General features: G+C 32.1%; 1 protein-coding gene across 1 annotated transcript in view; it reads right to left on the reverse strand.

The window, feature by feature from the left end:
- Positions 1–7,392: 7,392 nt before the first annotated feature.
- The window catches only part of LOC121116420 (L-fucono-1,5-lactonase), a 35,498-nt gene continuing 18,003 nt past the window's right edge, over positions 7,393–24,887 (reverse strand). The window contains exons 3-4 of the mRNA XM_040710672.2: positions 8,216–8,361; positions 7,393–8,166 (exon numbers count right to left, since the gene is read on the reverse strand). Coding sequence (XP_040566606.1) covers positions 7,823–8,166; positions 8,216–8,361 — 490 coding nt within the window. The 3' untranslated portion in view covers positions 7,393–7,822. The remainder of the gene's footprint in view (positions 8,167–8,215; positions 8,362–24,887) is intronic.

The raw sequence follows: 24,887 nt of genomic DNA on the forward strand, positions 1-24,887 counted from the left end.
TATCAAAATATTATTATATACACATAAAATGGTCTCATACTCGTACTTATAACATGCAAATAATGGAAATAATGGAAATATATTTTGAAATGATCCTCATTTTATTTCATATTTAATCGTATTTAGCGTTGGATCAATCCTAAGACTATTTTAAATTAAGATTAAAAGGATTTGCTCAATAAAAATGATACTTGAAGTTGTAGCTTTTCATCAACCATGAAAGCTGATCTATCTTCAATTTAATTAAAATGGACTTAAAAGTACTAATCGTAGATTTACGCACTTTTTTAAAATCATTTTAGTAAAAGAAGATACTTTATAACGTTTTTCTCCTTGGTATAAGTGTCTTTAATTTCAATAATGTTAATACATCCTCAGCCTATGTAATAAAAAAAATGTAAGATCTAATTATTAAGCTTGATCATATTTTGGGGAATATCTAGAAGATTAGACTCTGTTTTTTTTACTGAGAATTTTGAATTCCTTAAGGGCAATTACATTTATTATTTTTATAAAAAGATTGATCGTGAGTAGTGAAATTCATTTTGATGTTCATAAATCTTAATAAAGAAATATATATCATGTTGAGCGATGATTTCTATTCCAAGGTATAAAACAGGATTTTTTTGAAGTGGTTTTGCTTTGAAGTTTATAGAAATATATATTTTTTTTAATGTGTCTCATGCATATGAGAGTACAGCAATTTTCAATATTTTAGCCTTAAGATTTTTATAAAATAAAATTTCGAACTTACATGTGATCGACTTGTTTTGAACAAATTCTTACTCACACTCAAGTAAGCGCTCTGGGAAAATAAATAAATGTTAGGGCAGATCAAGGTTAATAGAAGTACAAGGTTAGACCATCATGTAATCCGTCTCGCTAGAGTTTTCAATTTGATGTATCGTACCGACTGCTGGGCACGAGAGGGAGATTTTGACGTCATAGTGAATAATAAGGGTACCAAATACCTACAAATTCACAAAAGGATAAAATTAAGAACTGGGACTACGCTGTGGGCCACAAGAGAGAAGTTTGGTATCCTTGGAATATGATATTATATGTTATTTACATTTTACAATATATATATTATTACTAACTGATTATTATTATTACGATGATAATACCTATTCGCCATTTTGAAAAAGTATAATGTATTCGCGCAATGGAACTATCAGATGTGGAGTTGCCATTTGTGATTCTCTTAACAACATAATTTATCATCATTTTTCAAAGAATCCCTCAAGGAGAAAAGAATGGGATAGTACTTGTCATCGAAAGGACCCCATAGGAAAATACCCTAGAATGTGTTAAAATCATTTTGAGGAAAATGCTTATAAAATGGATTTAAAAGATGAATTGCTATGACTATTAAAAAAAAATGAAAGAAGATGCTGTCCCTTCCAGAGGTATCATACCTGGACAAAAATGAATTAACATAGTGGACCATTTTGAAGAAGATTCTAATGTAATATATTTGGAGACATTAGACAAATCATCCCATACCAACGTAAAATTAACGAAGACATTTGTGTTAAGAAAGATTAACGCATCTAATCAAGCATGCGTGTCCCAGATTATACAAATTAGTAGGGCTTTTAATACCAGAAAAGATCCACTCATTCTAGATCTCGAGTCACTAAGGAAACAGAATGCCAATTTATGCAAAGAAATGAAAATCCTTCAATCGGAATATAGATTATTAAAATCCAAATCTAACTTTAAGGAAGCGATGAAAGGAGAACCGGAAAAGAGATTTACTAAATCTCAATGTAAACTCATTATCAGTGGGAAGAGGTTTGGAAAATGGAATGAGGAGGATTTTGTTAAAAAACTGATACTGAATTCTCTTTCCTCAAAAGCCTACCGGTACATTCAATCCAATGGTCTACCTCTGGTTCCTAGTGTAACAACCCTTCAACAGTGGATCCGAAATTTTAAAACTGCTCCTGGAATACAATAAACTATTATTAAGATTATCGCTCAACAAGTCAAATCCAACAAAACTCCGAATAGAAACTTAGCTGGATTGTGCTTTGATGATATGAAGCTCCCGACAAATATCAAAAAAGGACTTTGGATATGTCTATGGAGTAAATTTGGATATAAAAAAGGATATTCTCGAAAGCATGATAATTGTGATTGGAACAATTAAGCAAATTAAAAGAAATAAAAATGGTGAAGTGGTGTTGCCTAAGTCATCTGCTTTGAAGCCCTGCCAAAAGGGTATAAGTATTTTTCCAAAATCTTTGATATCATTGTATCAATACATAAATAATGAAATTGACCTTCCATATATATGACCATCTCGTTTAAATCAAGATTGTCTTAAAAACTTTAAAGAATAAGATATATTGGACGAACCCACTCCCATCCTAATGCCGTATAGGCCATAGATCGATTTCGGATACTCGTGGGAAAAAAATAGTTGTTTAGAATGCTCCCGTCAGATCTGAGAAAGACCAATGTTTTGTTTCTATGTTTCAACAAATTACAGGTTGTAGTATCACCAATGCACTCATGTATATATGTATACTAATCCTGCATCTCCTTTTATGTCCTATTTTGAGAGAAGCAGATTGAGAAGATAACATAAAATTTGATCAAGACTTTGATGATATAATTTATCCTCAAATCAAAGGTGAGATTGAGGAAGATATAAATAATGATGAAAATACCTTAGAACAACCATCTAATGATTTACATCTTCCTAAAATCTGTTTTGAATAAAATTTATTTGCACTCGTACATTCATTCGACTAAAGTATATTAATATTGTAAACAAAAGTAGCATAAAAGAAAAATAGCAAGTAACGTACGAAAAACTGCTCATTTCATTAGTTAAAAAGTAGAGACGGAAATTATAAATATTTTTTTTTGAGGCTCATAAATGTGAGTGTATGTGTTCTAGCTTAGTTTAAAAACCTTGCCATGCAATTCCTCGGAGATTGGATGGCTAACATTTTTTTCAAACACAACTGTAATGCTATTGGGAGCGAAGTTTTCTTCTTGTGTCAAATCCACAAAGAGTCAATATGGTAACTGCTTGACTGTGGATTAATCAGTTCTATTTCAATAAAGTATTCGTTTTAAGATGCTTGAGTTCAATTAAATCATTACCTAACAATGCCCATTATGATTTTTTTTTAATTCATGATCCCTAATAGATGTAATTATGTTACACTTCATCACATTGACCTATTCTTTAATGCCAGGAGTGACGAAATAATACGATCTTTTGTTAGATTGAACTCCACACATTCTCCAAGGAGTCTTAATCTAGTATCTTTTATTTGATGAAAAATGCTTATGATAATTTATAGGCATCCTAACAAATGGCAGTCAATACAAATAACTTATAAGTAATTACAATATCTATGGATTGAATATATTGTTCTTTGGATTGAATGATAAAATTGATGATGACAAGGCTGAAGAGTTAACACAGAATAACTAATAAGTAATGACTAATAAGCCTATAATTTAATTTTCCTAATGGATCTGAGTGAAATCCGACAATCCTCTTCGTTCCACGCTGTAGTTCACTATGGTAAAGTGATTCTCTGTAGAAACTTCGACTTAGCTTTATATGCTTCCCTACGACGTGGAAGATCCTCAATGGGTTTGAATGTTTTTTAATAAAATGAATACCTTGTTAAAATGTAGAATCAAAAATGTAGATTGCTTCTTTTTTTATACGATGGGAAATGTAAACAAAACACACAACTACTTATACACTAGGACGTGACTATTAAAAGCGTGGTGAAAGTCAAACATCAGTTGTAAACACGTTATGGTATAACCTTGTATTTCTATTAACCTTGGGACAGATTACCACATCTATCGTACGTGTACTCATCTAAGTGTATATTAATGTGTATATATATATATATAAATGATATTTTATGAGAGCATCTCTTCTCCCGATATCATTTATATATACAAGTACAAAAGCTTTGGTAACCTGCCTTAGCATTTATTTTATATATAAAGATTAACTCTTCCAAAGAATAGTTGCTCTAATAAAAATATCCTTTATTTATACACAAAGGTGAAAATCCAGTGTGGAATGGGCATGTTAAAAAAAAAGAAACCAAAAATCAACATGGTAATCCTAACAATTTGAAGAATATTTTAGAGAAGAGTAAGAATAATGCTCATGACGTTTCATTAGATCATCTACAATCAGCTGTGACAAGAGATGAAGAAAAAAAAGATATAAGCAATACCATTTGCTAGATTACTCCAATGTCGATCCCCAATTCTACACTGAGTTCAACAAGGACTTACAATTATATCCCTTCAACAAATCCTCAGGATTACGCTCCGTCTTTTATGAGCACACACGAACGTTCAAACAGGTTTTGAATATAATTGAATCTATTTAGGAAAGGATGTTCACTTCTCAGGAATTAAATAATAATGACAACTGCAAAGGAAAATAAAATTCGTTCTTTATACTACCAATTACTAATTAACGGGCCAGCTAGAAAACACACCAGATTTATATGTATGTATATACAGTTAGACGTCTACACGCAAGATAGATGTGGTAACCTGCCTTTGTTGGTTGTCCTTCTCTTTAGTTGTCCTTGTTATATACCTACGTCTAGTAATGATATATTAATAACTATATAGTAATAGAGGTTCTAAACATGCCCCACTCCCCCCCAAGCGTTACCATTATAATTTAATTTTTGATGAAAAAATATTTAAGTATATATTAATAACTACTGAGGGAGCTCATGAAAGATGATGATTAACAATGAGAGTCGGCTTAATAGTGGTAAGTGTAAGTCATAAAGCTCACAAAAGAGGGAAAAATACTTAAAATCGAGCCCAATAGTAGAAGGGTGGGCAAACTGACCCCAGAAGTGGCTAAGAAGACGTTTGAGGCCAACCCCACCATGTCCATGGCCAAATTTGGCAAAAAAAGTCAGTGGCTCCCTCCACCATGTCCAGGGCGATCGATGCCCCGGAGAATGTCCAAGAGGTACGTGGAAATACCATTAATGACTCTACATCAACAAGATATCCGTTTGGAGTGGGCCAAACGACTCCTAAACAACCTGAAGCATAATGGACAGCGTGTGATCTTCTTCTCATATGAAAAAATATTTACTGTCTACCCTGTCTTCAACAAGCAGAACCATCGGGTTGTTTACTTTGAAGACATTTGTGAAGACCTTCGCCACGTGTCCAAGACGGGTTTCCCATCCTGCTGGAAGACGTAGGACGCCTTGTCCGACTACTTGGAGATCATGAAGGTCCGTAGGTCCTCAAGATCACCATAAGTCGGGCAAGGCGTCCAACGGCTTCCCGCGGAATGGGTTATCCGCCCACACAGGTAATGTTGTGCAAGCCTGGACGGAAGAAAAATGGAGTTTTGGCCCTGGGAAGGCCAGAAAATAACTTTTGGCCTCCCCAGAGTTCTAATTTGAATCCTTTGCATTACTCTATCTGGTGACAAGTTGAGTCCAAGTCCTGCTGATTATGCCACAGCAATGTTACCGACCTGAAGTCCTCCTTGGAGAAGGAGTGGAAGGTCATGACAAGGGACTACATTGAAAGAGTGTGCTCCACCTTTCGTGGCCGTTTGAAGGCCGTCATTGAAAGCAATAGAGAATAAATTCATAAATAATATCTGTCATTGTGTGTGTGATAAATGTTTTTAAGTAATCTATCACTTTTGACTTAATTGAAACTCAGGAGGAGGAAATGTTTGCATACTTTGATTATTTGTGCATCCATTTCGCACGACCCAATAGATCGATTGACGTAACTCAGCAAGCAACGCGCATGGGGGAAATGAGTCTCTTGAGCTCTAAATCGTTTGTTTGATTTTGTGGGGGTTATCAATTGCCCAACCTAATTATAATGAAAAGTTGCCTGATTATGTTGTCATCAATAAATAACGTCATTTATATATTTTGAACTTCCTCACTTATGATTGAGTTCCATTGTGTTTTACTCTGGTTATTGATATGGTCTTTCTTTTTCCTCTATGGTGATTGTTTTCATAAGAAAGTAGTCTAATTTTATTGTAAATTTAAGAAAAATAAAACAAAATTTTTATGTTCAAATTTACAAATTAAAATATTTCAAGAATAATTTTCTACTATGTAGTTAGATGTTTTTCTTAACAATAATTCCCTATTTAAAGTCTATGTAATAATCGAGTTATTTATTAATAAAAATGATATTTTATGAAAATATAATTTAGTTTCTGAAAAGCGAGTTGTAATTGCCAATTGTAGTGTAGATAGAGTGTTTAGGATTTTAGGCAAGACTTTGAGCTTTTCTATTAAAATTATCTCAAACCTACTTGAAAATATAAATAAATACAAATTAATAAAGATGTAACTTGCTCACAAGAGCTTCATACAAAAACAACACTCTTGTTCTTGGAATAGTGCATTTAAATTTTTTATGTAAAATAAAACATTCACATGAAAGATAATTTTATGATAATACTAACAAATTTAAAATCTAGGTCTAGCGGGCCACGCAATAAACAGAGAAAAAAATAACGTACATATAATTTCTATTTCAAAACTGATAAAAGCCATAAACTACAGTTTATATTTAAAAATGAATACACACTTTCATACATACTTTAAAAACAATTTCAGAGCACGTAAAATCAATCAATCAAACTTATTTTTTCAATTCTTCTTAACTTAATTAAGAATACATTTATTTATGTATAACGAGTAAGAATTGAAGAATTAAATTTTCCATTTATTCTAATGCAATGTTTCAATTTTTCATTTATGTGTATACAAGTATATATATATTCATTAGATACATACATAGCATTTCAACTTTGATTAAGGAAAGACGTGAAGCTATACAAAGGTAAATGTACATTGTACATATTTTCTAAATTGAATTTTTCCTTTCAATATGAGAAATAAGACGATAAGAACTCTATTAACACTTGTCACCTTTTTTGTATCTTGCAAAATTTCCTACAAAAAGAAGAAGAAAAAAAAATCACAAAATCAATTATTCCCTTCTAAACAAGAGCTTATTTGAATTTAACTAATCAACTGCCTGAACACTGATGAGGGAAAACCAAGAAGAAAAATCGATATGTAAAAACGAAATACATTCTACATTTTTATATTAGTAAGGTATAGTCGTGTGAAATATGCTCTTTGAATTAATAAATATTTCTCCTCTCAACACTAAATCAAGCTTGAACGATTTTTCTCAAAATTAAGCTTGAATAATTAATAATTGTAGTAATTCGTAATTTTTCAATTCAAGGAATTATCATGAATTTATATCAACGAATTATTCCATTTAATCTTTTGAAAATGGCACAAATTCTACTTAAAGTACCCAAATTTCACTGTTACAACGAGAAAAAAAAAAATAAGAAAATGATTAAAGTTGAAAGGTTATATTGGTGTCAAATTAAGTCTCATAAAACATAAAAAGGATTTTAATCATAGTGATTTAACATTCTTGGGTCTCTCAAACCATCAAATAATTTTACATACGAAATCCATAATCGACCATAATATGTTAATAAAATATTGGGTTTGTAAGTATTTATTTAATATTTAAAGAACTCAATAGGTATTTTTTTAAATTTTTGTTTGTTTGAAATTGCTTTTATGTTAACGCACCACATACACTGATATGAAGCAAAAAAAAATATTTTTAATATCCAATTACATTCTCCATGCCTCCCCAAAAATTAATTATAATTAACTAGTTATTTATTCATGTTAAGACAACTAAAAAACAAAACAAAAACAAGACCAAATAATTTGAAATAAACATTAATTACAATACTAAATAATTAATCACTTCACAAATCCTTGATTCCGTAGAAACCAATCCCATTGTTATAGAATATATCCTCTCTTTCAGACACTGATAAGTGACTCAAAAGTCCGTCTGCAAGTCTTATTACATCATCATATTCATAAGATGAATCAATGGACACAGGCCAATCGGAGCCGAAAACAAATCTTTTACTTCCAAATGATTCAAGAACAAAATCTGTAAAGGGTTGTATAACACTAATAGCGTCTTCTTTCCGAACATTCGGGTCAACTTCATTAATAAGACCGGATATCTTTGCATAGACATTACTATGATTAGAAGCCTTTTTCATTTCTCTCATCCAGGTTTCATGTCTTGAAGATAGACCTAGTAGGAAATAATTTAGTTCAGAGAGCTAAGCTTATCTTTGACTTACCGTCTGATGACATTTGTGGTTTGGCAATATGATCAATCATGAAACGAATGGAAGGATATTTTGAAGCAAGGTTGGATGCAATATATAAGTTATGTGGCCGAAGAACAAGATCCACTGTCATGTCCAGATTACTTCTATCAATTAATCTTGAAAGAAAGGAAAATGAAAATAAAAAGAACAATCATGTATATAATTGAAATATTTTAAACCCATAAAAAGTTGAGACGTCCATTTTTTTTTTGTAAAAAACAGGCTGATTAGGTATCTCATTATATTTCCGTTAATCCCTTTTTTTCCACTTATAAAGATAGATTACCACATCTATCGGATGTGTACAATTAATGACTTGTATAAAGAAGGAACAGACTAATTGAAAACTAATTTATAAAAGCTTTGGAAAAAATAATTGTCAAAATTCAACAAGTGTCCTTATCAAGAAATAGAACAGCAAAAATACATTAGTCGTCAAAACAAATATAGCTACTCACGAAATTCGAAAATATTAAAAACATTCCGGTAAATGAGATCAATAAAAGGATTGAAAATGATTTGTGAGAGATAAAAGGCAGGAAATGACCAAAAAAATGACTTACGAACATTCATTGAAAATATTTTGGACTTATCTTTTTTATATGTACATATTCGATTTTACAATTAACTTTACAATATTGATATTATTCTTTGACACGTAGAACAATATTTCTTATCTAATCTTTTTGTTTATAATTTTGTTGAACATGATTCCTCTGTTCTGAAACAAAATTTCTTGTAAATACAGAAGACATTTGCTCAGAGATGATGATTGTTTTTTAAGGAAATTATTATTCAATTTTTATTCTTCAATGACCATTCTATTTATTCAGTCTTATATATATCAATTTACTGAGCATTGATAGCGGCAAAGAAAGATTGATTGCTTTAAAAATATATTTTTAAAATTTATAATTTTAACAATATATATACTATATATAACATTTTTGATGGTGTTGAGAGGTCTTCTGCGTTAAGTAAAAATGATCAGGAATTCAACAAAAGAAGTTTTTTGGTATTTAAAGGAAAATTGTAATTGTTCATACTTTTTTGATGAAATTATAGGGTGATGCATAAGTCGTTGGACAGCAACTTCAAAGTAATATTTTTCCTGGACAAGTGTGTATTTTTTTACTTTGTTGTTTCATATGATTCATGCAACCTCCATCTTTGTTTGTTGTAAAAGAATTTTTTTATAAAACGTGTTCTTGAGCCTCAAACAACGATTTCATGTGCCCGAAGCGCGCCATTATTTTGCTTTATTTGGTAGAGAAGAACTGTTGGTCCCTGAAATACCTTAATGTGTGCAAGTCATCGGTCCACTACCCAATCCAGCAAGTGGTACAAGGAGGCCAGGAGTGTAAATTACAGGGCCACATGTGGCTGAAATTTAAAACAACTGTACAAATAACAACATTTTCTAAATTTATTCAAAATCAAAAAAGTTATGGGCAAAAAAATAATTATGTAAAAATTGCAATTTCATTTTTTTAAGGTGCATATTGGATATTGGATTAGTTAATAAAAAAAGTTTCTACAAATTTCTCTGAAGATTCGTTTGCATATAAGTTTAACACATAAAAATTGATGTTTAACTGAAATATCTGTGATTTTCTTAAATAAATTTTAATTTTTTGTCTCTTTTCTTTCATCAAACGTCAATTTTCAATTTTTAAGAAGAAACGCCACTAAACAATACATATTGAACATAAAATTTATGACTCTTACTAAAAAACAGTATTTTAATTTCAGGAATATTTTATAATTTAGTTTTTACAATTTATGCAAAAATGAAATAGTTATCGGGGGTTATGTTTTTGACAAAATGGATAAAATTCTTCAAAACGTTTTGGTTTTTGCAAGTACGAAAAAAAAAGATTGGTTGGTTTGTGTTTCTCTTTACGATTCCAATAAATGCTATTTACAACTTTTTTTTATACAATTAGTACAAAGTTTGGTTTGCAATTTTGTTTGGAAATTTCGATTTGAGAATTTTTTGACTTAAATAAAATAGGACAACTTCTAAAGTAGACAAATTTTTTTATGCGTATATATTATTTGAAGTTTATTACAGAATATTAAAAAAAAAAAAAAACTACAATATTAGTAAGGTTATAAGAGTAGTTGGGGGAGGGGAGGTGCTATGATTAGACTTCATGGATTACCTTACTTTACCGGAATGATATAGTGAGATTACTGATTACTATATGTAGCATAAAATATAATAAATTTCGTGTCAGGAGGATTTGCCTTGAACATTTTGGCATTGAACATCCGCGACAATGAAATTTTCTAAGGAACTTAAGCAAATCGTGGTAGGCTTATCTTCCTAAGAAATCAAAGCAATTATTTCTGAAGAATGCAACAAACAGAGATATCTCTGATGGTCAAGAATTTATAAACTTGTTTCGGACAATATCATTTTTAATCAAAGTTCCACTCCTCAAGGGATACAGAAAAATAAAATCCTCAATTTCCATTTTGAAAAGAGACGAATTGTTGCTCAGTGAACTATTTGGGATACTCAAACCATCAAAAACACTCTAATAAGCTCCAAAATTGCATAAAATTAGTATGTGTGAAGGTGTACAATGTATAGATGGACCGTCAGAAATACCTTTCCATTGTATAATACAATAAACTGTGATACATTTAACCATTAGTTCTCTGTTGATAGAAACAGCATTGAGTCATTATAACTAAATCGATCAACATTAACAATTTATAAATATATATAACTTGGACATGATTCAGAATAATGTATTGGTTCCAGTTTATTTATATTCAACTCTCATTGTATATGAAAAAGTAAGGTGATTATATTATATAAATGAGAGGCAGCAAGGAAATTTGACATTTGTGTTTATTTCGTTATCAAGAGAAGGAGGAAAATTTAATGAACTCACTGTTTCTACACATAGCACCCTGTCCTATATAATTCTTAAATTGTATAATTTTAAAGTCCAGGCTTAATTCATTGTAAGGCAACACAAATTTAATAAATATAACTGAAACTCATTTGCAGTACGCAATGGGAAACTTAGGACCATGGGAAAAAGTATACAATGCAAAATACTTATTTTGGTTGATACGAAACTTGACGATATCCTTTCTTGATACTTTATAGAATAATAAAATCAATTTCAGAACTAATTATTTAAAAAGACTGACATTAATTAGCATAGATTATATGTTAATTATAATAAACTAGCTGTATGTCAAAACATATTTATATGTTTTATGTATATTATCTGATTTGCCATTTTATTACATAATATAAGAGTGGTAAATAAAAGTTTGAGCTTTTTATTAAGACTATTATTTACTTTAATTCTTGTCAAAGGATATGATGACACCTCTTGGCCAGTTAGGATATAATTTAGTTAGATGATTATATAGCCTTTCAAATAAGTTATGGTTTTTGTCAATTGCGTCTTCATAGTTACAATGAAAAACTGAAATGTTTGATGTTTGCATCAAATCTCCAAGACATATAAAAGGTGATAATCTTGTTAATCCAAAATGATCAAAAGAAATTGCTTTTAGCCTACTTTTTACCCTACATTGTCCACCAAAATTTATTTGAAAAGTTGTATCAGTTGTTGTTCCTTGCTGCTGAAAAAGTGAAATTTCCTTCCATATTTACCTTCTTCCATAGCCATGTCTCCACGTTCGGAGGTCAGGGGGGCTGCTGTAGCTAAGCTACTTGGTGGCTCGACCAAGCAAGCTGTTGCTACTGAACTTGGGGTCAGTTTAAGGTCTGTTCAGAGATGGTGGTCAGCTCAGAAGCGAAGAGAGAGCCAAGAAGACAAGCCAATTCCAGTTCGTCCCCTTCAATCTCTCCAATTACCCAGCAAGCCATCTCATTGAGTCTTGATAAAATACACTAATCCACGAGAAAACTATCAGCTAAGCTGACTGCAATGGGTTACAATGTGTCTAAAGAGAGTGTGAGAAAATCTTTAAAGAAATATGTCGGTGCCAAGGACTGGAAGCATGCTTCCAAGCCCCTGTTGACGGAACAAATGAAGAAAAAGAGAATTGCAAGTGACAAAGACAACCTGAAATGGAGTCTGGATGACTGGAAACGTATTATCTGGCAAGATGAAAGCTTCTTTCAAATCATAGGCTCAAAAAAATGTCAAAAAGATAGTATCTTGCCCAACAGAAAGGATGATGTTCCGTACGAACCCATTGTAAATCACTCTCTAAAAATCAAGGTTTGGGGAAATTTTGGGGCTCTGGGAGTGAGTGATCTTCATGTACTAGACTGCAGGAAGAAGATTGATAGTGTCCACTATCAGACCAAGATACTTGAGAAGTTTTCTCTGCCTGCCATGTATCGTTCAAGCTCCAGGGGAACAATTTTGATCCAAAAAATTGTTCCATTGTCTTCTGAGGCTATCCTCATGCAACACAATGCTCCAACTCATGCTAAAAAATCTAACTCAAAAATGGTGTTCAGAGTATACACCTGGCTTTTGAGAGAAAGAACAATGGCCTGGAACCTGTCTTGACTTGAATAAAATAAAAATATGTGGGGCATCATAATGAATAAGTCTAACAGGCTACCCCCTTACAAATAAAAGGAGAAGGTAAAATCTGTATATAGGAAACTTTGGATCCCAGAGTCCTGGACTATCTTGCTACCGACATGCCCAGGAGGATGCAGGAAGTCATCAAGAAAAAAGAAGGATCCATTGCTTGATGTACCGCCTTTCTATGCTTTGTTGTGAATGAAAAACACTGCTTTTTCCAACCTGACAATCTTGAAATCGTCATGTTGGTTAGAGAACAGGTAAATCAATTACTTGTACCAGTCTGTCTTAATTAATTGAAAGGTTGACTAGGAATTATCTAAGAGATCTCTAAAATTTATTGTTTCTTTCATTTTTAATATTAACTTATTGTATCAAACATTCGTGAACATATTGTAATGCAATAGTCTGGAAGGCAGTAGTAGTTACGAGCTTGATATTATCATTTCATTTCTTTTTTTAAGCCTATGTCTGAGTCCAAATAAAATTTATTTATTACGATTACCTATTCGCAAAAAGATTGTTGTTACTAGATATATAAATCTAAAGAAGTGAGGGGGATCCTTCCACTTGGCCCATTGGTGGCTTGGAGCCTGTAGTATAAATTACTTATTGATTTACAAAATATAAAAAAATTATAATGAAATATATGTATACAGGGTGGGGTTTTACAATGAAGAATTTTTGAGACCAGGACATACACCTTTTTATTTCTAAAATTTGTAGAGATATTTACAAAACCATTTATATACACACGTAGGGACCCTCCGTGAGCATAATAAATCAATCCCACCACCCTCAGCCTCAACCACGGCCTCCAACCTGGAGTGGAACCTGCTGCCCGCCTTAATCACGTGATCTTTATTCATATTGTTACAGCCTCAATAATGGAGGCTCCCAGAGAAGCCAAATTGTTGTGAGCACGCTTGGTAGACCCCCACTCCAAGACACCTCAGACGAAATAGTTCAAAGGATTGCAGTCCGGGTTGCCAAGGGGCCACATTTCCCTAGACCAGAACATCTATAAACTGTCCGAAAGCCAATTTTGTACCAGATGGCTGGTATGAGTGGGTGCACCGTCTTTGTGGTAGATATATGGTCTTCCGGCTGCAACCTGCAAAACTCCTTTGCGACTTTGATCACGATTGCAGAGGACAAATTGAAAAAGTTGATGCTCCCTTTGGACGAACAGCCTGCATGGAGACTCAGAACATCTTCTGGAACATCCATGCCAGTAAATGATTTTAACATAGATTTCTTGGATGGCAACAAGGAATCCTTCCACTTCTCTAGCTTATACGAAAGCTCGGGATCTGATGAAACTGAAACCAGTTGTACTGCAACAACTTGGGAATAGCCTCGTCGCCTATGTTTCATAACTTTATAAAATCATCCTTATCACTTATACACTAAGATGCTCGAGAGTAATGAAATTAAGTTTTCTGCCAAAACCAGGTAAAAAAAGTTACAGCCTGACAAATCCTTCTGACCGATAACTCTTTGTAACTTTATGATTAAAGGACTTGAGAAGATTTTACACTGGGAAGTTGAAGAAGTCCAACACTCCACTCACAATATGCCTATACAAGGGGCTTATCAACCCCCCTCAACAAGATGAATTTAAAATATAGTATTTAATCGAAATATCTCCAAAACATTAATTTTTATCTTGTTCATACATAAATATCTTGAAAAATACATTTGTAATTAAAAAATACCTTTAGATTAAAACTTTTTTTCACATGTTTTTAGAAATATTTTATTTGAAAGAACTGACTCAGAAGATATTACTATTTTAAAATTAGTGTACAACAGTTTTTTCTGAGACTGCAAAAATATAGAACTCCATATCTCTGGAATATTTGATTTTTTTTTTGCAAAAAAAAAAAAAAAAAATGACTTGGAGTTTCCAGGTAAAATTTTGTATGTGTGCTAAGCTTTAGGGACGTATTTGTACCAAAAAATTGATGTTCCTGTTCCTAATTGGAAGTAAAATACTTGTATAAATGATTAACACTTTGATTAAACCTTAATTAACACTAATTACAAACTATTATTGTGTACGAAGGATATTTGAGATTCTACTGAATTGGTAAACGGACGTAGATACTTTACGTTATTATTTGCCCTTTCTAGGCACACTAAATATTGAAGTCCATGGCAGGATCCTGGGTGAATTAGGAAACAAGTTTATTTACCATTAGTTATTAATATAAACACAAAGAACGTGTTTTAGTCAATCTATCCACTTTCAGAATTTATGATGAAGTTATTTGTCCAGAAGTGCATGTTGGCGTGGAACCACTCTTGGGGGTTCTTTGCGGTCTGCATGTACACCCAGGGAAAATTGTCAACGATGGGTTTGATCCAAGGAAGAGTTGTGGTCTCCATAATTTTAACGTACTCATCAGCCTTCACCCTGTATCCTAAAGAGAACCCCACAGGATTGATGGCCTTCCCGTTGGATGCAACCAGGCCTAACATCATCAATGTTAAAGGTCTTTTCATTATAAAATATCACGATAAGTCCACATGCCCTCTTGAGGTTGAAAGCCTTGGACACTGCAGATGGGATCTTGCTCATCTTCCTGGACCTGCAAGAAATGGAGGAATTCGTTTTTTTTTCTTGAATGGCGATTTCAGACGATTGACGGATACTGAGGATTTCCTGCCTACTTCTGGAGAGTGTCTCAGATCCTTCCCAACCTTCAACCGCATTGCGACCTTGTAAATCGTCTTCCTCGAGGCTACTCCCAGATGATCTTCTGGGACAATCCCGTGCGGAAAAGCGCTACAATCTTAATCCTCTTCTCGTACTGTATACTCATGGTAGCGACTACGACAATGTTTTTCTTAGCAATCTACAGCTAATTATGTTTTCGACAATATAGATCATCTGAACAATGTATAAAAAAATGACTTTTAACTTCTTAAAATTTGCGTAGTAGAGATGAGTAAATAATGACAGGTGGCCAGGTATTATTTATGTTAATGATGTCATGTAAATTGTGTTTTAAACAGTATGAGACTTTAAAGACTAACATAACTAAATTCCATTAGTTGCTGTGATGTTCAAGTGAAAAAAAAAATCTTTTTGAAGGGGATTTGATGTGGAATGCCCATACGTAATTAATTGTATCAATGAAAAGTTGATCATATCAAAATATTTTTTCAAAATAATTAGTTTGAGATTTGTACTACAATTTCGGACTCTACACATAATTTGCATTATTTTAGTTCAAACAGTTGGATAATACCTTGGTATATGTATGTATTTAGGTCCATTTACATCAATTAAATTCGTAAATGACCCTTCAGTATACGGAAATCCTCAATGAGAAGGTAATATTAATTTATGCATGTAGATTTAGTGTAGATACTTCCATATGTATAATACTTATATATATTAATGATATCTCATCATCATTTCGATATAAATATAATTGAATATATTATATATTTATTGTTTATACATACATAAATAATTATTGCGTTAATGGATTGAAATATTCACAATAGGTTTGAAAGTAAAAACAAATGACATCATAAATGTTAAAGAGATGACTATTCAAATATTGAATAATTCCTTAATTAGAAACAATATGTAAATTAGGTTAGACAACAATTGAAGTCACGTGCTCCTTTTTTTATTATTTTTTAATGTAAATAGTAAAACTTTGAGAGAGGAGATATCTCCTGATAGGGATCACAATAAACTATATTACCCCATGCTCACTGATACGTAATAATTTTCAAAATAGAAATGAATAATTAATATGTAGTCATAAAAATCCTTTGGATTTTGGGAATTTAAAAAAAATGATAATCCGAAAATCAACATGGTAACCCTGACAATTTGAAGAATGTTTTGAAGGAGAGCAGCTTAGCTGTCATAACGTTTCATAGGATCAGCTACAATCAGCTGGGACGAGGGAGGAGGCAGAGAAGGAAATAAACAAATACTATTGTTAAGAATTACTCCGATTTCGATCCTCAATTCTACTCGGAGTTCAACAATGGCATAAAATTATAACTCTCCAACAAATCCTCGAGGTTATTCTCCGTCTTTTATAAGCACACAAGAATGTGCTATCAGTTTTTGAATATAATTGAATGAATTAGGAGAGGAAGTAATTATATATCAACACCCTTGTTCAAAACGGTTGAAGGGCCCTCAATTGTCCGTCAATGAAATCATCGAGTTCAATCGTCTTTATTAAAAAGCTAATAGTCTGGGTGACGCATAAAATGCAGATAACTTTTGTAGTGACTGCGTCATTCTTTAGGCAAACCGAGTCATCGGTGGTATAGCCACCAGCAAATCTTCTTTTTTTTTAGTTCTATTCCGAGTGCATCCCTAATTTTCTGTTCCACGATGTCCCTTACAGGTATCACTCTACTGCATTCCTAAAAAAGATGGAAGGACGACTCCGTGCGATCCTTGCAGAACCTCTCTGTTTAATCTTTTTTCGACTTGTTAGTGAAGACTGATGTCGTATTTCTCTCTTGAATCGGTGAATATATTTCACATGACGATCTCCATCCTAATTAATTGATTCCAGTGTCCGGTTTATTCAGCTTTTGGAGCCGTTTGGAAACTAAAAGAATGGGGGGGTTATACTTTCATTTTCACGAGCTCCTTTCGAACATATTGTATATTTAAAGAAGACAGACATACGATTGAGTTTATTTGGTCTAAGAAGACAATTTCCGAATGCTTAATTAACTCATCTTTACTTTTTGAAGAGGTCATTAACAGGTCCATTATCTCCCAACAGTGCGAAGAGCAGCCAACAAAAAACGAATTACAAGAAGACGATCTAGCTTTCCAGTAAGCCTCATTCTTAGGTATGGTGGATAAAAGCTCTTCTGGACCCATGACAATCTTTTCACAAAATAATAGCCTGTGTTGATCAAAAAAAAAAAAAAAAAATCTTATTCTTTTAGCCCAGAAATCCGTACTCAGCCTTAATCGTCTAAGCCAGGAATAGTTGAAGGACCTCTACTGTATTTTGATATTACATAAACTGACCCCCCAGTCCCTAACTGAAGTATGAAGTCTTTCTTCCGATATAGAACGTGTTTTTTCGTTAAAGATGAACTGTCTTTTAACATGGTCAATGCCTCCTCTAAATTCAAATATGACATTTTTCGTAGAAAAATTCAAGAAATATTTAATTATTCAAAAAAAGTTAATTTTTGTTGAAAAAATTTATTTAAATTAAATTTGAAATATTAAATTTTCATTTAAAAAGCACAAAATCCTTAGTTTTGGAGGGTGCAATTTTTTTCCACAACCTAGAAAAGTAATAAATAAGAATCGGAATCGTTAATTATAAAGTATTTGCCCAATACCGATCCCGATTAATCGTCCCATCGCTTCATATGAGATCATCAACAATGATTTATTTAATTTGTGTAAACTGAATTTTAATTAAGATAAGTCAAGATGGATTTTTATGGTAGCAACGAACTAAAACCAAGTTTTTGGTGGGGACCAATCAAGGGCTAACTTTTTCAGGACATAAGTAGCAGGGATATAAACAGCTTAACAATATTTTATTCAAGTTCAACATATCAACGTTCTGATTAGTAATAGTGTCAGAGTAGATAAATTGACAGCTGACAAGTAACACCTTAGGGATATTGATATTTGTCAGATACCATTGTTATAGGTACACGTCTGAATGCCTCAATTAGTGATGTGATTCTCTGTATCCATTTTGAATGTCTTGATCTCTACTCTTGAATGTATCAGTCTTAATGTCATTACAAATATCGAGGTAACTAAATACAAAACTCTTTTGTTAAAAAGGGTTAATTTTTTCTTCTTCTCAATCTCTGTAAGTTTCGATTTCGGGATTCCAAGTTCTTGGTATCAAATAAGGGGATATTAGCCACAAAACTAGCCACAATGAACAATGTGTGTCTCTATTTAACTACATTGACCAGTCCGCTTGAACAAAGCATGGAATTGTTTGGTATCATCAAAAAATTTGTAAACTTTGGTTTTGTTATTTGACCATCTCAGAATGCAATCAAAACAAGTAGAGCATACAAAGATACTCGAGAGTTTTTCGCACTAACAGATCAAAATAATCAAACTTTCAGCTCAAAACAATTTTTTTATTGGGATAAACTTATTTATTGCGTTAAATAACTAAAAGGATGTCTACTTCAAATACTACAAGGTGCGTGGACAAAATCTGCCACATTTTAAAGACGATATAACTCCATCAGCTGATGTCTGATCCGTCTGTTTTTGCTGTAAAATTTTTTCCTGGGTCATAGGCTTCAGTTATTGTTCACCATTTGTAAAGATAGCATTATTTTAAGTGCCCAAGAAAAGTCATTATGTTAAATGAGAGAAATCGTAGGTGCGCTGCAATTCAGATTATGCTTAGTAATCACATGAAATTAAGCAATGCTGACATGTCTGGCCTTCTGTCAATGCCAGTTAGAACGGTCAGAAGTCTCAGGAAGCAGCTGGAGGAGTCATCAGACCCAATGGACGTTGTTGACAGGAAGAAAAAGGAGGAGAAGAGCACCAGGATTGTCCGAGACATAACCTTCATCAACTAGGTCAGGGACATCATCGACGAGGACCCTAGCGTTCCATGAGAGCCATGGCGAGTGACCTGGGCGTGGCCATGTAGACTGTGAAGGCTTGTGTGAAGGAAGACTTAAGGTGCAAGTCCTAGAGGAGTCAGACAGCCCAACTTCTGACTGAAAAGACTCAAGGGTTGCGTCTGCTCAAAAGCTTCAGGTTGCTGAACATCTTGAAGAGCCCAAAGTTGCCTAACATGCTCTGGTTCTTCTCTGATGAGAAAACTTTTGTTCAGGATCAAATCTACAACTCCCAGAACCATCGCTAGATTGCCGTGAACAACAGAGACGTCCCAAGGGTCATGAAGACCATGTCTCCGGCCTCAGGGCGAGCACGGGCATCTACCTGCAGGTCCTAGAGGACGTTGTGTGGCTGTGGATCAAGTCTGTTGTCAGCCACAGGCCGTGGATGTGGTAGCAGGACTCGGCTCCGGCCCACAAAGCTAAGCAGACGCAAGAATGGCTGAAAAGCAATGCTTTTACATTCGTACCCTTCTCCTCTTGGCCCCCTTCATCACCGGATTTGAACCCGTTAGACTACTTTGTCTGGTCCTACGTGGAGAACATGACCAACCACTCCTTCCATAACACCAAGCTGTCTCTCATCACCTGCATCAAGGAGAAATTCAGTGAGATAGAAGCAGCAAAGATCCAAAATGCCTGTTCTCGGTTTCGTAGCCACATTGAGCTGGATTTGGCCGCAGACGGTGGTTACATTGAATAGATAGCTGCTATATATCCTAAAAAAAGATATTCGTTTTTATTTTATCAATTAGTATTATAAAATAAGCTTGTAGTTGTTGTTTTTTGAATCGGCAGATTTTGTCCACGCACCCTGTAGAAGAAAACTATATGGATCGTAATCTATGTTAAGCTAAAAAAAAGGATGACAGACATTGGTTTGGTATCCAGCCATTCATAATTGTTATAAGGATGCAATTTTTTTAGGATAACAATTAATTAACTTAATGATAATGCAGAAATAAAGCATGTCCAAAATAAAACTTAATTATTATTTGTTTTTCTGAAAAAAACAAACAAACAAAATATCAATTATAAGTAAAAGAATAGCAATTTTTCTTGGGAAAAAGATGCCTCAAAAATATTAATGTAGTACTATACAACTCTTACAGTGTGTTTGCATAAAACAGGTAGTATAAACACATATATTTCAGATGATGCAAGTGTTCTAAACTATTTCAGCTCACTTCATAGTGCAATCTACTTAGACAAAGATAATAACAAAGAGTGATTATGTGAGTAACAAGTTGAAATCGTCGTAGTTGACCAAAACATTCGAATTCAATCCGTAATGAATAAGTATGCTAATAACATAGAGAGCACTTCAAATATATATACCTATATTTATGTTCGTAACAGTTTTTTAAATTTGATCATATTTTTCTTTATGCAACTCTTATGTTTTTATAGAAGTAGGCGTAGGATGATTCTTTTCAAGAAAAAGAGTGATTTATGCCTAAATATTAAATAACTATATTTTGTAATGTTTTTGTTCAACTAACATTCGTCTTCAAAAAATAACAGAGCATAAGTTTGTTCAGCACTATTAATAAATGCTAAGAAAATGCTAGATACAGAATTAAATTTACAAATACTTTATAAAGTAACAGTATATGTTCTCGGTTTTTGATTATTTTCAAAAAGACTTCTACAATAATTCTCAATGTACTTTTTAGCACAAAGTCTTACATTAATAAAGTCTTTGAAACAATTAATATAATTGAAAATAGTTAATTAATATGTATCCAAATGGCTTACTTACATATTAAATTATTATCCAGGTATTCCCATATAGTCACATATAAATATAGCATCAATCCCTCAACAACAGCTGACGTAAACTTATGCAACAACAGCGCCCTCAAATAAAATCTCGTCAATCTACATACATATATATTCGCTATGCGTGTAGTCCACTCATAACACAGTTTATTTAGTCTATGGAAATATAAAAAAGGTATAAAAACTTTATTTTCAAAAAGGTAGGAGAATAATTTTCGTTGATTACGTTCCCATGTTCTTCAACATGATCATTTAATATTAATTGAATAGGAGAGTGGATCTTCTTCTTGGGGAGAGTAGAGGAGGGAGCTTCATTTTATAAGTATGATTTTTATACATGGTTCTTTAACCTTTAATATGCCATACATTTTATAATATCACTTAGGTATATTGGACCCACATTTACGCTTAAGTATCTTTTAATGCCTTTATTGCAAAATATGGGGTTCATTACAAAGTGTCTTCTTTAGTCAATCATATACCAATGTAAATTTGATTACATATATGGATTAACCGATTAATATCTGTAAGAACAAAGAAATTGCCCTATAATAGAATATTCCTTTTGCCTTCTGTTAATAGCAAATTAATTATTCAACCCATGGGTATCATATTCTTTGTTTTTATGTTTGTTTGTATATAAAATATTATATTAGACTAAGGGGAAAAAATAGTGATGTGCCACTAGGAAAACTCGTAAATTGGTACTCGAGGTTTATGAAGTAAATAAAATAAAAAAAGACACAAAAAACTCGGATCGTGGGCAAAAAAAGCCAAGTATTAGTCGGAACTCGTCAAAACTTGAAATTCCTTTTTTTCTTTTGGAGCCCATGTTATATCATGACTAAACCTTTAGACTTTGCAAAATTTAGAATTCATGATATTCCACAGGTAGAAAGTCCAATTCCGTCCAACAAAAAAGCTCGGTCTGGACCGGTCTCATATAAAAATTTGGTTAGATCGTTCCTCAGGAAAGTTTTTGTCTAGTTCGGTTCCAAAGAATTTGGTCAAGACTGATTTTACAGATAAATTGTTTATAACATGATACCATATGTTTTTTCAAGTACAATTGCGCTATACGAAGTTAAAACTGATATAGCTAGGATTAATCTTGATGCCACCGTCTCTCATATGTATACAGTATTTATCTAACACTTATCGTGTAATTGAGAGATTAAAAAAAAAAAAAATCACAATTGATCTAGAAAAAAACAATTGGTGTCTCATAATATATGAGACCAAAAAATCGGTCCATAAATCGAGACCGACTCAAAATCGGTCTAAAAAGTGAAACCAAAAAAAAAAAACGGTCCACGGTCTTAGACTGTAGTCTGGACCAACGAATAACTTCTAAAAATTCGTTGCTGGACCGAGTTTCATCACTAATACGTATATCAAATAGAATAAGTTATGAAATAGCCATGACGTATAAAGAGAAAAAAAGGAATAGACAGCTAACACAAAAATACATAGGGTATTTTTGTGTAACACCGAGTTACACGTAACTACTTAATACAATCATTTTTATATAAAATCATATGACTGGTTACTTCCTCAAGAATGAAAGAACAATAATAAGAGGTTGAAAAAAAAGACAGAATATTTGGATGACGGATGAATATTTTAGTCTAAAGGAGCACTCACTTATAAAAACATACAAAATTCATTTTAACATACCAGCGCTAGGGATAAAATATATATATATAAAGTTGTTTTTTTTTGGGGGAACTTGGTTTTTGGAATTTTTGAAAAAATCCAGAAATTACATTTTTTTGGAAAAAAAGTTGAAAAATTAAATTTTTTAGGAACACAAAATGAAAAAATTATTTTTATTGGATAAAAAATTTAAATATATATTACCTATTCTCAAAAAATTAATCTTTTATCTAAAAATTTCAAAAATCCAAAGTTGTTCCAAAAAATGTACTTTTTTGGAATAAAATTTCAAAAAATCCATAACTGTTCAAAATAAACTAATATTTTTTGTCAAAAAACTGCAAAAATCCATAGCTGTTTCCAAAAAATGATTTTTTTGGAAAAAAAATTCAAAAGTTTATAGCAATTCTTAATAATATAATTTTTTGGAAAAAAAAATTCAAAATCCATAGCTACTCAGAAATAACTGAAATTTTCGCAAGAAATTTTAAATATTCATAGTTATTCTTAATAAATAACTTTTTTGAAAAAAAAACTTAAAAAATCTTGAACTATTTATAAAATAATTAAATTTTTTGGAAAGAAATTTCAAAAATTAAATTTTTCGCCGAAAAATTTCAAAAATTTATAGTTATTTAGAGATTATGAATTGTTTGTCAAATTTTTTAAAAATTTACTTCAATTTTCTAGTAAGAATCAAAGATTCCTTAATTTGTGTGTGGGAGAAGGGGTACCCCCTCATTGCGGACGACCCTGCAGCTTTTATATTTTATTCAAATCTAAACATATACGTATTTGAATTATGATATACATAAGATTTTATATTTATTTCAAATCTTAACATATACGCGCATGAATTATGAAATTAATTAGAGATCAACATCCAAAATAAACAGAAAAAGTGCTCTTATTATACGTGTACACCTGCAATATTTCAACGACTACATTATTATTTCTTATATTAAAAATATTTATATGATATACATCAGGAATCATCATATACAGTGCACCCTGTATACACGCCTGATGTTATATGCACACGCCTGCAATATTTTATTAATACAAAATATGAAAATTTATATATGTCCCTACAATGTACGTCATGGAATACTTTATACTGTGCATCGGATGACTCGTTGTCATACATTCAGACATACAGAAAGAAAAACTTTCCTATATAAATATAAAGGATATGTGTTCATCAAAAATGATTCAAATAGTTGACAAGTATATATTATTTAACCAATTTAGTTGAAGTTAATTGTGGTTAATTTATTTCCGTATACACTTTTAAACTTTCTAGGGATGCACAAAAACTTTTATTGACTTAATTATAATAAAGAAAGTCAACATTAAAAATAATTCTCTTATTTTATGCATTTTAATGCTAAAATAGTCTTTACACAACGCAGATATAATATAAAATGAATGTTTCTGGTTATAGGTAGATAACAATTGTATTCTAGTTACATATTGTTAATTTTAATATTAAGTTGAACAAATGTGCATTTATGTCTTAAACTAATGACTTGATTTTAACAAAACTGTACAGAGCTACTAATGAAATATGACGTTATTATAGTCGATTTAGTTAATGATTACTGTGGTGTTTACTAACCAATAATAACTATAAGGGGTTAGAATCCCATACTCGTTGCCGAAAGAAAAAAAGGTAGGGATAGGAGAACATTGTTCGTTGAACAAGTCGAGGTACAGCGTGTCAGTGAGATGGAAAAGGAATTACATACTTATATAAAATCATGACGTCACTACACAAAAGTTACTACTAATTAATTCAGGATTCAAACGTCATCTGAAGATAAGGAGTATTTCCGAGATTTATATCAGCAAATATGGATTATCTGCTGACATTTTATCACTTTTATTGCATTACATCTTTTGCCAGGGTGGGGTAATACAATTCAATTTTTATAGTTTAATTAAAACATGGATCTACGAGTCTCAAAATTAGTACAGAAATCATCTTGTTATTCTTCTAATATATAGTATAAAATAAGTTAAAATTGTCGTTACACCCT

Source organism: Lepeophtheirus salmonis, chromosome 4 (assembly GCF_016086655.4).
Source record: "Lepeophtheirus salmonis chromosome 4, UVic_Lsal_1.4, whole genome shotgun sequence".
NCBI classification, from domain to species: domain Eukaryota; kingdom Metazoa; phylum Arthropoda; class Copepoda; order Siphonostomatoida; family Caligidae; genus Lepeophtheirus; species Lepeophtheirus salmonis.